The sequence below is a fragment of the Haliotis rufescens genome, unplaced genomic scaffold (genome assembly GCF_023055435.1).
Source record: "Haliotis rufescens isolate VD_foot unplaced genomic scaffold, xgHalRufe1.0.p SCAF_20, whole genome shotgun sequence".
In the NCBI taxonomy this organism is placed as follows: Eukaryota; Metazoa; Mollusca; class Gastropoda; order Lepetellida; family Haliotidae; genus Haliotis; species Haliotis rufescens.
Genome location: NW_025963891.1, coordinates 647,647 through 664,663, shown reverse-complemented (window position 1 = coordinate 664,663; position 17,017 = coordinate 647,647). Strand labels below are relative to the sequence as shown.

The following is a 17,017-nucleotide window of genomic DNA, read 5'->3' as shown; positions in this document are numbered from 1 at the left end:
ATGACGATTAGTTTTTTTCTGCTAGTATAAAGTATACACAACGGTTACTCTCTCAGATAATATGATCATAAATTAGTTTAGCCAACAGTCCACCTCTGTATGTTAACTCATTGTTATTGCTAACTAAAATGGTGCTTCATGGTCAAAAATATCTAAGTGCAGACCATTCTTCAAACGGTTCATCATGACAGCTCACCTCTCAGGTCTGAATTAGCTTATCATCACATACATAAGTTAATTAATTTTGTCATACCTATATCCATTACAGCTCCAAAGATAATTTCACACACCGCGAGTAGGTGCCAAGTTGTTGAAACATTGCTACATGAGAGTACAGTCCCATTTACTACATCATTAGTTAACAGGCTAAATCCTCTCACCATTATCGTCAAACACCATACCTGGTGAGTCTACGGCTAAGATAACAAACAGCAATATAGTGATGGGGTTTGGAAGTGTGTGTGGAACACAACAATCATGGGTTCCGTGTCACATCAAAGACTTTCCCGACTCCACTGTTTACTTAGTGTGATGCGTCTATCTAGTGTGATGAACAACAATCTATAATTCATGGAGGCATTGAATAAATTCCAAAAGTGTCGACGACCATGTTGATGTCCTGACTAAAATGTGATAATCTCGGCATTGGACTTAAAAGCATTGAAAACAAGTTGATTTTAAGCAGGAGCAATGATAACATCAACACCACGATTGTCTTTATCATGTTTATATGCAATAGATTTTGTCATTCCTTTTCACTTTTTTTTTAATTTCCCAATGGTGATATATTACAAAAAATGCACTCATTTTAACTTTTAATTAAAATGGATAACAAACACAAAGTGGTTTTCATGAAAGGTTCGATTGAACCATCTGAAAAAAATCAAATCCTGCCACAAACAGTTTTACTTTAATCATTCAACCATGGCAAAAGATAGCCTAGCTATCTCACAGATCACGGATTTTGACAAGCATGATACCTCAGCAAAAGCTACCCAATCCCAACATCTAACAGTTTCACAACTCATCCATAACAACTGTGACAGAACATTGCTAACCTGCCGGCACCCAAAAAGGCATCACTCAGGGGTGACATCAAGCATGACCAAGGTAACTACTTCACCTTGACATGGTGAACCCCTACCAAGGTCAGCCGGTAAAAACATGTCAGTTTGGATGTTATGATGTATCATCTGTGTCGGAGAACAACATTAAACTGAAGCCTGGATTCACCTGCCGCAAGCCCTCAGATCAATTAATAGCATGCATATTGACCCGACCTCGCCACAAATTACATGCAGTGAGCTGCACACAATGCTGGACAAATCTGACACGCTGATATCAAATATCAAAACAGTCACAGGGAAATAGTATTCAACATTATGTAAAGCATGAGCCGCTGTTTACTGCTTGCGGAGGCAGTTGTATTCATGCAGTACCTACCATACGCTTGAAGTCAGTGGGTATGACTCCCTGCTCATGCTAGTATAACGGTGTCAGAGGCCACATATTCTCCACATCTGTCACTTAGATACTCCTCCAACTGCAGGCATACTTCTCTGTCCTAAATCAAAAGGGAAGCCGCCCCCAAGCTAATACCACAATATTTACTAAGTCTGCGGATGGCATGGTTTTGACAAAAGGGTCTTTGGTAAGCCTGTGGGCCGAGCGAGCGGATTGTTTGGAAGCAAGGAGTGAGAATGTTCACAATTCCCCCTCTCAGGTGAGCAGAGCAGTGCAGATGTGAGCATGAGTCTGCTGCCTGTTGGTTCTCTCCACCCCCCACTCCCCCACCCCAACCCATGAACATCCAGTAGGGACCCTATCAGTTGAAGGCTGATCCTTCCATAAAGTGGTTAAGCCCTTCAAAGCTGGCGCTGGCAATCTCAACTGACATAGCTCTCAATAATATTGCTCCCCAACCTAATACATTTGTCAGAAAGTAGAAAAGTGTTAAGAGAAAATTGATACCTTTGGATCCTGGGCTGACACTTTAGCCTGCACATGTCCTGGACTCTCGACAGTTTCATTAACAGTTTGAGTTGGTGCGGGAGTTGGGGCAGGAGTTGTTGTTGATGTCGTAGTTGGTGTTGCAGTTGGTGCGGGAGTTGGTGCGGGAGTTGGTGAAGGTTTTTCTGAGGATGTGTCAACAGGCTCAACAACTGTTGAAGATTTAGTTTCAGAGATAGCATTTTCAGGAGCTTCACTTTTATTCTCCGCTGTCCCAGTGGTCCCCGAGGCAGCAGGTGAAGCACCAGAGGTCTCCGAACTCGGCCTGAAGTTGTTGCCGTCTGCTTCCGGCTCATCCCCTCCCACCAACTCATTCTTCAGCTTGCGTAATTTGTTCCCCATTGCACAATTTGGAAGATAGGATAAATAATCCCTCCTAGGAATGCACAAAAACACACAAACACATGCACTAACTAGCTACAGAACAGTACATCCCAAACTATATCTCAGATGAATGTTATCCACATGTCGACATCTGCTATGAAATCCAATTGTCCATAAGGGCTATGACAAGAGAGAGTAATGCCGAACTGGACCTCGCAGGGGACAGTGCCAGATCAGACCAGAGGAATACTGGAGTCCGCGATAAGGTAATGGCCTGAATAATTAATGAAGCGGGCGGTCTCTCCGACTCTCACAAATATGACAGTGGTTATCCAAGTAAGGACCACTACTCTGTGCCGCAGTAACACGCTGGAGTCCACGGAAATCAATAGCTACCCGTCAAGTTGCAGATTTGGATGTTAACAGGAATTACATGCAATTAAATTCGACTGCTTCAGCTTGTTGAGGTAGGTGTGCTCACAGAGAGGGCATTGAATCAGTGTCGATCAGGCCTCACTTTCCGATCCTCCACCACAACAACCAAGCCACAGCGAGCGCGATGAGAGAGTGAGACAGAAACTTTCGCAGTATATTGGATCACGAGTTGACAACACTGTCTCATGCATCAGCGACTCCACTGTACAGAGGTCGCATGGCGTGATGACAGCATCGCTACAAGCTGTTGAACATAACTAGGGGTGGGGAGGGAATATGATTCATCAGATCTTGTACGATTCTGCTAATTATGACAGCCAATCAAATCTGAAATATGCAATTATAAAACGTACGCATTAGCCTGGGGTATTCAAGCTGTTTTGCTAAGAAGCATTATATTGTTATTATAGGGGCTGTGAGGAGTACTAGCGGGCAGTAAGAAGCAGGGGATTTAATGCCTCAGCAAACTTGAATTGAAGACCTGTAAGAATACTGGAGCTATTTAGTCCAGTTTCCTGTGTAATAAATTCCATCTGAAAAAACAGCTTTGTAGATTTATTCATTCACTGGATCTCAACTACAAAAGCCTCTGAAATGAATATAGTTCTGGGATTTTGCACAAACAAAAGTCCTTTTAGTTCAATTCAGTTAATCATAATCACAATACTTTTCTCACCTATCAAAACATAGTGACTGAATTAACATAAAAAAAATAAACTGAGTTTATTTTTAGAAATTGTTTGATAGGCTTTTCTTAGAAGTTGACAAAAGACAAATGGCAACATTTCAGTATAGGCCCTTTCTTGACAACGGCATAAGGATCCGAAACCGAAATGCGCTATAACAGAATAATAAAGAAGGTTTTTTGTCTACTTCACTATTCCAGCTTTAAGCATCTATTTATTAACAGCTACCAGACAACAAAACCAAGCAATTTATATAATTGCATTTACAAAATTAAATAACATTCTTAAAAGGTCACAAACAACAGTCCCCCTTGACAATGGGTACCTCATTGCTGACAATCATACCTAAGTACATGACACACAATCATGAAGCTTTGTGGATTTCTTGAGAGAGAAACAAGTTGATGAGTTTGCTCAGCTAGACGATCGAAGCCTTATAATTACATTTTCCTAACAGCGACTTGTTTTAAACTTTCATGCTTGAAGCTCCTGCTTGAACAACACTGTTTTGAAGTTTTTTTGTTATGTTTTTCATATTTTCTTCTTAAGCAACTTCAGCTCCAACACATTCTACACATTAGAATACACATTATATATATATTTATATATATTACCTAACAGTGTGGACAGGGGGGGGACCAACAGATAGTCCATATGAACTAGCTATTAGCTCAAATTGCTGAGGGGCGGTCAGGTAGCCCAATGGTTAAAGCTTTCACTTGTCACCCCGAAGACCACGGTTCGATTCCCCACATGGGTACAATCTGTGAAGCCCATTTCTGGTGTCCCCCACTGTGATATTGCTGGAATATTGCTAAAAGTGGTGTAAACCCATACTCAATCACTCACTCAAAATGCTGAGCTGTTCAAAATGACATTGATGGTAAAACCCAGGAGAAATGAGCTATTGACGTCTTGCAATTATCTCGACAATAAAAGTTAAATGCAATAATGGTATAACTGACACATCCTAATGGTCCACTTTGTCACAGAGAAAGCACCACATACACAGTGCAGCATCCAGTTGTCTATTCCCAGATGGCGGCATGTAACAAATCCAGGTCTAAGGCCCAGGCTCATGTTTCTGACATATAGATTGATGCACACTACAGTCAACCAAAATAATGGCAAATAAAGGCAAAAGAAGACTCACAGTCCTCTTATTAGACGAACATTTAGTGTAACCTTCTCCACTCTAAATTTAAATCAATAATTTTCCCAGATGCTGATTTAACCTGGCGCTGGCTAGACTTGCTGTTGTATACATATCTAGTTGTTTTGTTTTTCATAAAAAAAATATGTTCCACAGTCATGGTGCAGGACTATCCTTTCATAAAAGGTTATGGAAGTATCTTTTTTCACCTTCCAAGTCAGAGCTATTTTGTTTCATATTTTATGGGTGAGTTGGGCCCTAATTTCATAAAAATACAACAAAAAATACTAAAACCTAATGCTGTGTTGTACTGATGTTAGACACATCTGGAAAACACTTCTGTTTGTATTTTGTTATGTTTGGTTTTAAATGTTTGTTAAGCATATTCACTTCCTGTAAATACCCTGAAAACATCTTATACCAGTATACCTCTGCATCCTAACATATCTACCACGAGACTCATGAAACAATACAAACTGAAAGACCATGATTGACCTCTGGGGTGAATCTGTGCATGAAGCCAGACATAATAATCTCAATGCCAAATCATATGTCCTATGCTTCTCCACACAATTGGAAACCAAATCTGTGTTTTGTTGATACACATAACTGTAACACGATATGCATACTGTTACTGTTGAAAGGATGACCGGAGGTTTACATAAAGTATTCTGTTGAAGACTAGCAGAAGGTTTGGTGTCTATTCCCAGACCACTGTTACAGACCATACGATAATTGTAATTTGAACCAACCCAATCAGACTACGTCTGATACTGATGAAGAAGGTCTATACAAGCTGTAAATATGCAAATCGTCCTTTGTGGTCATTCCCATAGGGGAACTGAAATAAATACATAAATATAAGTAATCTCAACCTTTTGGCCTCCCGGCCTTCAACGGGAACACTCTTTTGGTTTAGAATGATGGACAGACGGACGGACGGACAGACAGAAAGACAGATTTATTTGTATAAAGGCCATTTGACCCATTGTACAAAATACATTTACATCATATTTATCTGAGTTCCCTAATTGATACTTTTTTGTGTTGAGAACACATACATTAGAAATTTTGCAAAATTTATCATCGTATCCTTTCTGGATAATTGACAGAGTTTCTAAACAAAAATAATGATGATTAACTGTCTTTGGGATATACATTTCCCACTGACTTGCATAAAGAGGACAATTGTTTGGTTTATAACATGAAGTTCATCTTCAATTTAGAATGATGTCATTACTCACATTATCATAGCTTAATTCCGTTACAGCAGTGGTTGAACAAATATTACATAATCTAGCAATGTAAGCCACACTAAAAGAGTGTACCGGATGAAGGCTGGGAGGTCGAAAGCTTAAGATTGCGTATATTTATGTAAATATGAGGCCAATTTCACCATATTCAGCAGTAAATACCAGGAAACATGTTAATTTCATACAAACTGCCACTTTTGCAGCAGCCAAATTGAGGAAGAAAGTCAAGAGGTCCATGTCATAACCCTAATGTTAAAGTTAGATTTAGTTGTTCCCAAAAGTCCAACACTAAGGAGTGAGTGGTTGTACGCTGCTTTTAGCAATATTCCAGCAACATCACAGCGGGGGACACCAGAAAGGGGCGTCACACAATGTATCCATGTGGGGAATCGAACTCGGGTCTTCGGCATGACGACTGAACAGTTCAACCACCAGGCTACCTGACCGACCCCCAACACTAAGGAAGCAGAACCATTAAAATAAAAGCGACTATAATCCTATAACTGAAACTGTCGTAAGATCGGAAACGGCGAAAACGGCTGCCAAAAGATAACTAAGTGAAACGAAGCCCTTAAGGTTTGCTCCTACAGTATTGGAGTCTTAGGACCCCCGAAATCTAAGGACCCCCCCTTAATTTCGAACACTGCTTCGTCTCAACATTTCAGGCTAGCTCCAGCATGTGGGAGTCTGCAGTTCCCTCATAACACACCCATGATGGAGTTCGCTTCATAGAAAGGAGTTTTAACCAATGGAAACAAAGCAAACCTATTAACAATAAACTTCCCAAGAATAATACTATCTCCCTAACACATGCAAACATGCTATTCCCCTTGAGAGGAAAGGGAATATTCATTGTGTGCAGGGCTCTCAGGTCGCAAACAGCACACGGATTTGAATGCAAAACTGTTCCCCCAAGTTCTACGCCCTATACAGTGTGATTAATAACCGTTATCGCTGGCAACAAGGGTTGACATTTTAGCATAATGAACATATTAAGCGTGCTACTAAACCACATCCTTTATCTAAACTACCTACAGGCATCACTTCTAATAATGACTTATCACCATCACGATTATTTTTGTCCTTAAGCAAAAGAATCAAAACTTAACGTTTTGCTGGGATCAACAGAACATGGTTGGTCACTTGTCAATCATCTAATATTTTATGAAAGGAATTCTAAAGACATAATCCTAGCTGTAAAATGTGACGCATTAACTGAATCCTGATCCTATAGAAGCTGTATGTACAGAGAATCAACAAAAGCATAGTATTATACTTTCAGGTGTGTGGGATATACGTTGATTCAAATGTTTAGCATATTGATATTTCATGTGTGTTCAAGTATACTGACTCACAATGTAAGCTTGTTGATACAACCGGTAAGGCCTTGCCTGTTATTTGCTGAGAGCTCCAACTGGATTTCGAGTTTCTCTGCATCCTATGCTTCACACATTTTCATGATTTCCATCCCCCATGGGCATTCTGGGGTAGAATACGTCCCCAGTAACCCCCAGGGGGTAGAATACATCCCCAGTACCCCCCAGGGGTAGGATATGTCCCCAGTACCCCCAATGGGTAGAATACGTCCCCAGTAACCCCCAAGGGGTAGAATACGTCCCCAGTACCCCCAAGGGGTAGAATACATCCCCACTACCCCAAAGGAGTAGAATACGTCCCAGTACCCCCATGCTTATCGTAAGAGCTATCTATTCCATCTGAATGAGGACAGGGTGGTTATTGTGCGAGACCTGGCTGATTGTGTGTCATCAAACCCCAGTGGAGTGGGCCATTGCAATAAACCACTAGCATGCCAACTCAACTATTTGAAGGTTACCAGTGAGGGAAATTGGCACTAGTCCTGAAGTCCTTGCCAAACTGCCCAATAGTTAAGGTATCATAAGGACTAGTATAAATTTGCCATTTTTAAGGGATTTGCTATATGTTATCATTATAAGGACTAGTAGACTAAAACTATTAGTTTCTACCACTGGTTACCATGATAAAGCAGGAATTACTGAATAATGAATATGGTATAAAACAATATGCACTCACGCTTTTTCTTCTATCATTCACTCACTCTTTCTATCACTCACTCAGCAGACAGTTGTGCCAGTCTGTCAATCTGACATGCAAGTCATGTTGTAACTTCATAACAAGCCAACCCGTGAAGATCCGGGTTAGAACAGGTCTTCAGCAGCACATGCTTGTTGTAACAGGCGCCTAACGGGATCTGATGGTCAGGCTCGCTGACTTGGTTTATGCATGTCATTGTATCCCAATTGTGTGGATCGATTCTCATGATATCAATCACTGGATTGTCTGGTCCAGACTTGATTATTTACAGACTGTCATAAAGCTGGAATACTGAGTGCAGGGTTAAACAAAAACAAACAAATCATAACAAGCTTAAAAAAATCAGTATTTGTAAGAATGATTGAGTACATTCACAGGTGACTGACCAAGGGCACGTAACTGGTTCTAACAAGTCTGTCATTATCTATTTAGTTACAGATCTGATTTGTTTAAGACACATGCTTCACTTCACTAACATGTACCTAAGTAATTTACTTAACAGTCTAAACGAGATTATGGAGCCTGACACATATGGTGAATAACCCAGGCCTTGCCATGGTATAAAACCAGTATTCCATGGATACCAGACAATGCTTATGAGGTAATGCAAATGTGGTCACTGTCTGCTGACCACAGCGACCATTTACAGCTGGCTTCCGGCATTAAGAAGAAGGAATACACAATGCCATTTAGAAAGCAGTCAAATGTAATAAATGTTAAATGTTATCCCAAATATAACATTCGTTACATTTGACCGCTTTCTAAATGAAATTATGTATTCATAGCTTTCGGCCATGGGAGCCGTGCCAATTTACACTTGTCAGAGGGGTACGCACATGAAGTACTTGATCTAGACTACCAGTTGTCAGACTTTCATTTTTGTAGAAGCCTCAGTGATTTTGTGTGCTGGTGATTAGGTGCCTCACTCTGGCAGTGTGGGTTTGAATCCTGGAAGTGATTCAACCCAAAAAGTACCAGAATCTGTACTTTAATGAAGAAGAAGAAGATTTATTGTACATAAACACCCACAGGGGGCAGGGTACAAAACATGAACATGACTAGTTATAATGAAAAATTATAAACATCGATATACAAATATTGCTATGATTATTGTCTAGAGAGGAGAGGCACATTTTCTTTGCATGAACATTTTGTAAATGAAATAGGAGATAACTTTTGCAGAAGGCGCTGGAAGATGCAGTAGTATTGTCAGTGATATTGGGTGCAAAGCGAAGGCGGATGATGAATTTAATTCCAGTCTCAGATCTTTGTAGAGAGAGCATTGCACAGGAAGTGTTCCTCATCTTCTATTTCATTGATATTACATAAGTTACATATTCTTTCTGCTGATGGAGTGTTCGAGTATTTTCCTCTCTCAATTTGAAAGTTGTGAGCACAGAGTCTTAGGCTTGTAACTGCTTTGCAGTGTTCTAATGAGACTGTATCATTACTTACTTCCTATTGGAGATAAACATGCGCTTTGTGACATTATGCGTATTTCGCACACAGGGACTGTATCACATCTGATCACATTACACATCAACCTGCCACAAGCGCTGTCCTTGAAAACAATATATACTCCTCAAAACAAATTAAAGAACTCCCACAATTGGAAGGCTGTGTGTTGCAATACTAACCAGCCATGACAGATTAAATATTATCACCTGAAACAATTGGGGGTTCTTTAACCTTTTTGAGTTGCACATATAAATAAAAAAAATTGTTCTGGGAAGTTTCACATAAACAAAATTATTTACTATTCAACGATGATTAAGTCCAAGCCAATTGTCAGATAGGTCTTGGTGGGCGTTTTTCCATACGGTTATTTTCAGAAAGAACTGTCTCAGGCATGCTATAAACACTTATGCTGCTGCAGCAGGGTGGTTCAAAATAAGAACAGCTAAACATTCAGGATTTATGGGGGTCCCTGGACTAAAATTACAGAAAATAACAGAAAATCCCAAGCAACCCCCATTACTTTGAACACACTTTATGAGCGAGTGAATATTTTCAAATACAAGACAGATATGTGGTTGCTCTTTACATGGTTGCCATGATTACACAAGCTTCATGGGATAGGAAGGGTCCACTTTATTCACTGAAGGATTCAGTCATAGCATTTCATTTCTATATTTACACATTGTGTACCATATGTATAAATGTGCTGTATGCATCAAACATAGGATGTGCACTCCTGCACACGGTTAGGTCCCATTGTGTCTATAGAAAGTAGTGTAGGCACAATGGGATATGAATTTCTCCCCTCTTAGAATAATGGAACGTCCCTGATTGCTGTAAGTATCATCAAATACATGACGTGGCAGACATCATATCTCCGAATAATGGTAACTCCCTGATATGTATCATGTAATTACATGAAGTGGAAGACTTATATTCAAACACATTCTAAAATGATAGAGGGGTTTTATAATGAATAAGATCCTTATCTTGAGTAGATACATCAACACAATTATATATGTCTCTACTGAACATGAGTATAATCATGAGGGTGGCCCAGTTGTCTAAGGCGCCGCGATTCACTGTGCAGAGTTGTGCCCCTTGGGCACGCCAGAAACCTATGATTGTGGGTCCGAATCCCGGTTCGACCCGATTATGTTTCTAGGTTTGTCAGCACCATACCCGTCCTTGTGGGTTTCACCAAAGTGATAAACGTCTGAGACCTGCATCACTTCGGGCTTTCCTCCCACATTAAGCTGACATGGTGCGATATAACTGGAATACTGTTAAAAGCGACTTACACCCATCTCACTCACTCACTCCTATAAATATGTGATTATTTTTTTTGCTGCTTGTTGTTTAACAATATTCCAGCTACATGATGGCGGTCTGTAAATAATCAAGTCTGGACCAGACAATCTAGTGATTGACATCATGAGCATCAATCCACGCAATTGGGATACAATGACTTGCATCAACCAAGTCAGCGAGCCTGACCACCCAATCCCGTTGGTCGCCAAGCATAGTTGCTTTTTACAGCAAGCATGGGTAGTTGAAGACCTATTCTACCCCGGATCTTCACAGGTGGATTGCTGAAGATCTGTTCTACCCCTGGTCTTCACAGGTCCATAATCATGAGAAGGTGCTGGAGCCTGTACATCTTGTCTTTAAGTTCATTTATTTTGGGTAAATTAGCTGCAAAATTTCATACATCCTAACCATCAGAAATGTCACATTGTTTAAAACTGAAGTCAGGGAAGCTGCCCTTCACACAGCCCTCTTGATCCACATGTTACACATATTCATAAAAACAATTCCCTAACAACTGCTACAAGTTAATATTCATTGTGTGATTTGAAATTCCATCTCTTGGTATCAAGATACTAGATACGTTTCATTGATAATATCACTGCTGATGAAATATGCAATCTAAATGCCTGACTTGGGAAGGGTTTAATTTAGGTCTCCACATACGTTGGTTATTCCAATTACTGATGGTATAGGCATGATGGGATACGATGACATGATGGAGGGTAATAGAAACTACAGCTTGGAGAAATAAACCATCATAAACTTCTGCTGATAAATATTATATTACAACAGTGAACAAGACTATAGTTATTTCTGAAACACATAAGTGCTCTGAGTCCCGATCCATCCAATCAATCAGCAGAGAATGAAATGGCCTACTAGAGGTGACATCGGGAGTAGCCTGGGCTATACAGTTGAACAATGTCATAGGGTCGTGTTTACATCATATGTTTACATCTTACGTAGGCTCCAAAGAGGAGCTGACATGCTTGCTTGTGCATATGTTATACCTGGACACAGCTGGTTAAGACCCGTGAAGATTCCGGGGTAGAATAGGTCTTCAGCAACCCATGCTTGCCAGAAAAGGCGACTATGCTTGTCGTAAAAGGCGACTAACGGGATCCGGTTGTCAGGCTCGCTGACTTGGTTGAGGCATGTCATCGATTCCAATTGCGTGGATCGATGTTCATGATGTAAATCACTGGATTGTCTGGTCCAGACTCGATTATTTACAGACCGCCGTCATATAGCTGGAATATGCTGAGTGCGGCGTAAAACAACAAACCAAACCAAACCAAACCACAGCTGGTTAAACATGAATCTGGTCTTGATCTAGGAAGCAAGTCCTGGAGTGGGTGTTAATCTGTCTCACAGCTTACTCAAGATGCTGTGAAGACGCTGATTTACCTGAAACTTAACACACTTATGCAACTAATTATCACCAGTATAACAGCAGCCATAATAAAATGTCAACTGAGACACTTTCTTAGATTAAGCCATCAATGATGGGCACCAACAACTTGATTGTAGAGCGCTCTATTGGGATACATATTGGAATACGTATTGGGGCCCAAATGATATATATTTGCAAAACGGGAAGTATGAATAAACAAGACTTACTAGTTGTGTCATCAATATGGAAAGTTAGTGTAAACAGTGTGAAGCTTGTGCTGTTTACATGGCTTAGACAGGGTTACCCTGTCCATGCCACAAGATAGTAGATAATTTACATAATTATAAATTACTTCTTCTGTGATTGTATTGGAGAATATCAATACTAAAGGGTCCTATTGCATTACGTGTACTGTTGACGGCTGTATTGCAATATACCGGTATACCAGTTATATATAGCTAGTCTCATGCATCTCATGCTGTACGAACACAGCCCATGGATCATGCCATTTTCTGTGCCCTCATCTCCTTGACTGAACTCAGCAGCATCCGTAACCAGAGGACCAGAGAGCCAGGTGTGTTTAAAACCAGCCACATTCCACTGTAAGACAAGTTTCATGAGGAGGAACAGTGTGAAGAAACAGCTTCGTGTCTAAAAGTGTTTGAAATTAATTCCAAGACAGGTAACTGCTGGCGACCTCATACCTATCCAAATGACAGAATGGAGTACACCATCTGATATATAGCGGGAGGCTTCCGATTCATCCTGCTGAGGGAAGCAAGGTTTAGTTTATGCAGGTGGCTGTAAGTGTGTGCATTACTCACCTGCATCGGGCTCCATGAGGCCGCCCAGTCATTCATGTAGAAGTATGAATGAGAACTGCACTTAAAGTCACTGACAAGGTGAAATTGAGATGCACTACATCAATAACTTTTTTTATGTTTCTGGAGAAGATAACATAAATGAGATTTTATTCATTTATTATACATGAAACATGCTAAGTGACAAGAGGGAAGTAGAAAATCATGAAGCGTAGACATGTTAATATATATTCTACATCCTGTGTTAAGCTGACACAGACAAAATACCTTACTATTCCTGTCAGCTCCCAGTTTCCAATATTTATCCTCAACAATAACTGCTCCTGCCAAAATAACAAGAATCCCTAGTGATGTCTCAAGTCTAGACAAAGTCACACTGCAACTCCCGGGCTTCCCACTATATTATTCTATCAAGTATAACTAAGGAAGCCATACATGCTTACTTCTCTGCAATATCTCCACACACACAATGGCAAACTGGCTCTGTAATCCAATCTACAAGCCATTTATGCATCTATCAGAAGTTAGCCCTGCCCTAAATCAAATCATTTCCTATGAATTGGTAGCAACAGGCATGTAATCAAGCCTTTGGGACCTCAAACATTGGTGTCACCAAGCAAGAAATCAAGCTTTTGGGACCTCAAACATTGGTGTCACCAGGCAAGCAATCAAGCTTTTGGGACCTCAAACATTGGTGTCACCAGGCAAGAAATCAAGCTTTTGGGATCTTAAACATTGGTGTCACCAGGCAAGAAATCAAGCTTTTGGGATCTCAAACATTGGTGTCACCAGGCAAGAAATCAAGCTTTTGGGATCTTAAACAGTGGTGTCACCAAGCAAGAAATCAAGCTTTTGGGATCTTAAACATTGGTGTCACCAGGCAAGAAATCAAGCTTTTGGGATCTCAAACATTGGTGTCACCAGGCAAGCAATCAAGCTTTTGGGACCTTAAACAGTGGTGTCACCAGGCAAGCAATCAAGCTTTTGGGACCTTAAACAGTTGTGTCACCAGGCAAGCAATCAAGCTTTTGGGATCTTAAACAGTGGTGTCACCAGGCAAGAAATCAAGCTTTTGGGATCTCAAACATTGGTGTCACCAGGCAAGAAATCAAGCTTTTGGGATCTTAAACAGTGGTGTCACCAAGCAAGAAATCAAGCTTTTGGGATCTTAAACATTGGTGTCACCAGGCAAGAAATCAAGCTTTTGGGATCTCAAACATTGGTGTCACCAGGCAAGCAATCAAGCTTTTGGGACCTTAAACAGTGGTGTCACCAGGCAAGCAATCAAGCTTTTGGGATCTTAAACATTGGTGTCACCAGGCAAGAAATCAAGCTTTTGGGATCTTAAACCATTGGTGTCACCAGGCAAGAAATCAAGCTTTTGGGATCTTAAACAGTGGTGTCACCAAGCAAGAAATCAAGCTTTTGGGACCTCAAACATTGGTGTCACCAGGCAAGAAATCAAGCTTTTGGGATCTCAAACATTGGTGTCACCAGGCAAGAAATCAAGCCTTTGGGATCTTAAACAGTGGTGTCACCAAGCAAGAAATCAAGCTTTTGGGACCTCAAACATTGGTGTCACCAGGCAAGAAATCAAGCTTTTGGGATCTTAAACAGTGGTGTCACCAGGCAAGAAATCAAGCTTTTGGGATCTTAAACATTGGTGTCACCAGGCAAGCAATCAAGCCTTTAGGATCTTAAACATTGGCGGCACTAGGCAAGGAATCAAGCCCTTTGGATACTCCAGAAAATCAAATAAGATAACGCCTAATCTCTGTGCTGTGCAGCATGTGTCCATATTTAGAAAGGAATGATGATTTGAACAGGTTAGGAATAACTTGCTATCAATCAGATTTCAAATTGTGTCCATTATGTCTGAGAACAATGATCGAGTGTCTCTGTAATACCGCCAATTGGGGATTAATTGACATTAAGTGAAATCTTGGCCACTGAAACTGAGTAGAAAGACAACTCATTTCTATAAACAGCTGCATCGTAAATCATACAGCATCTCCATGGAGACAAAGGACAAAAACTAGAAAATTAGAAAATCCATGATATGAACCTTACTCTTATTGGTGTCTAGGTCTATTCCAGTCAGAATATACCACAGTGAAACAAGCGTATATACTTCTATATTTCCCAAACCAAATCTGCATTGTCACTTACTCTGTAGGACAATATAAAACAAGCATAAAATACTCTTTATACCAATATGACATGTCATTTTTCAAAAATCCAAAACTATCAAAAGGCACCAGTTTACCACTAGACCTATCTATGTGCCAAGATTGGTGAAGAAATATTGTGCGGTTTTCAAGATCAGCTCCGGAAAGGAGCACTACTGCCATTTTCAGTCTAAGTCAACATCATTGCCATAGAAACTCAAAAAATATATTCTTAAAAAACTCAAAGCATCAAAGGGCACCAGTTCACCACTAGACCTGTCTATGTGCCAAGTTTTGAGTTCTGCTCTGGAAACAAAACGTGATGGACGGACAGCACCCATTCCTATATCCCCCTTCCACTTCGTGGCGGGGGATAATAAAATATATACAACTTCATAGGGCTTATCCATCTTGTTCAAACCCAAGAACAAATAATGGATTGCCAGTTGAGCAGCATGCCAGTTCTATAACAATAAATATACTATTCCCCTATGTGTAATAATAACACTGCTGTCAGTCAGGCCTCGATAACCATGATAATCCCCAGCATAGAACCGCATGTGACACGCCTACACTGACAGTAACTATACATTTGGAAACATGTTCATGTTGACTTCCTGAAAATCATTCAACTGACAGGCAATGTTTTCTTACATTTTTAAACAAATTGATCGTCTGAGAGGAAAGACATGTTTCAGGTTTAGATGCACATTATTTTTGTTTCAGTGGAAAATCCTTGAATGAGAAAACGAAAATTATAGCCTCATGTCTGATGTATTCCACAGAAAACAGGAAAGCCAAATCATACCGGCTGGTTTGGAAGGATAATTTCACGTGGACCGTTCAATTCAGTTATTGATTGGCTCATGTAAAAAGCATTAACTTCAGACACACTGGGATAAGTGTCTGTCTTGAGAGGCGCAATACATGCAATAAAACTTGTTTGATTTATTCCCTATTTTTTCAGAAAATGTTGATATTCTGAGTATTGGTAAACATTTTATAGCTGGTTTTCTGTTAAAAAACACTTTTAAACATATGCATCCAAGAGACTTGAAAAATGTCAATAATTCAAAACATCAGGGGAAAAATATTTGTAAAGGCAAAGCCATTCATTTCCATGGCAACAATGTGAGTTTATATGACACTTAAGGGGAAACATTGTTTTTCTGCTGTCATTTAAGAAAATTCCTTTAGACCAAATTGTGACAAAAATAAATTACTTTCTTTAAAACTACATCATATTTGTACTGTTAAAATCATTTGTTGCTTTTATAACTGTTTTAAACAGAGATTGAAACAAGGACCACTTGGAAAAGAAAATATTTGTTTTAACAAATGGAAAACTTAAAATGTCATGCTTTTTTTCTTCAAATATTGACGTCAGAGTTGTTGTTTTTATGCACCTTTTTCAACAAGACTTAAGCATGTTAAGTGGAAAACTCCAACAAAAGATCTGGAAGCACGGCTGTTGCAGATGGTCCATTAACTATCCATGGTCATTGTTGGAGTGAGCGAGTGAGTTGGGTTTCAAACACAGCTTTGAACAGTATTCCAGTCACATCATGTCGTGTCAGCTAAATGTGGGAGGAAAACCCGAAGTAGTCCTTATTAGAAGGGCTGTCCCTCACAACTGACACATTTATCACACTCGCAGAACATAACACCCAGAGCAAAACTCTGAGAGATACTTTGGCACATCATTACATGCTGTAGAATGATAGGTGCCTCTACTGGAATTGCAAATCCAATTTCCATGCCCAGTGTTGCAATTTACAGAACCAATTTCAACAATAAAAATATCGTCTTGATGCAGTTTAACAAATTTGATTGCACTTCAATGAACTGTCTCATTACATAGTAGTGCACAATGAGTGAGTGGGTGGGAGAGTATTGGTTTACACCGCTTTTAGCAATATTCCAGCAATATCA

General features: G+C 40.0%; 1 protein-coding gene across 3 annotated transcripts in view; it reads right to left on the bottom strand.

The window, feature by feature from the left end:
* The window catches only part of LOC124151047 (cAMP-dependent protein kinase regulatory subunit), a 191,260-nt gene that overhangs the window by 141,296 nt on the left and 32,947 nt on the right, over positions 1 to 17,017 (bottom strand). The window contains exon 1 of one of the 3 annotated variants that reach the window (XM_046523337.2): positions 1,972 to 2,940. The exons of the other annotated variants lie outside the window; for them this stretch is intronic. Coding sequence (XP_046379293.2) covers positions 1,972 to 2,352 — 381 coding nt within the window. The 5' untranslated portion in view covers positions 2,353 to 2,940. Of the gene's footprint in view, positions 1 to 1,971; positions 2,941 to 17,017 lie in introns of those variants that run through there. 3 annotated transcript variants of the gene reach the window in all.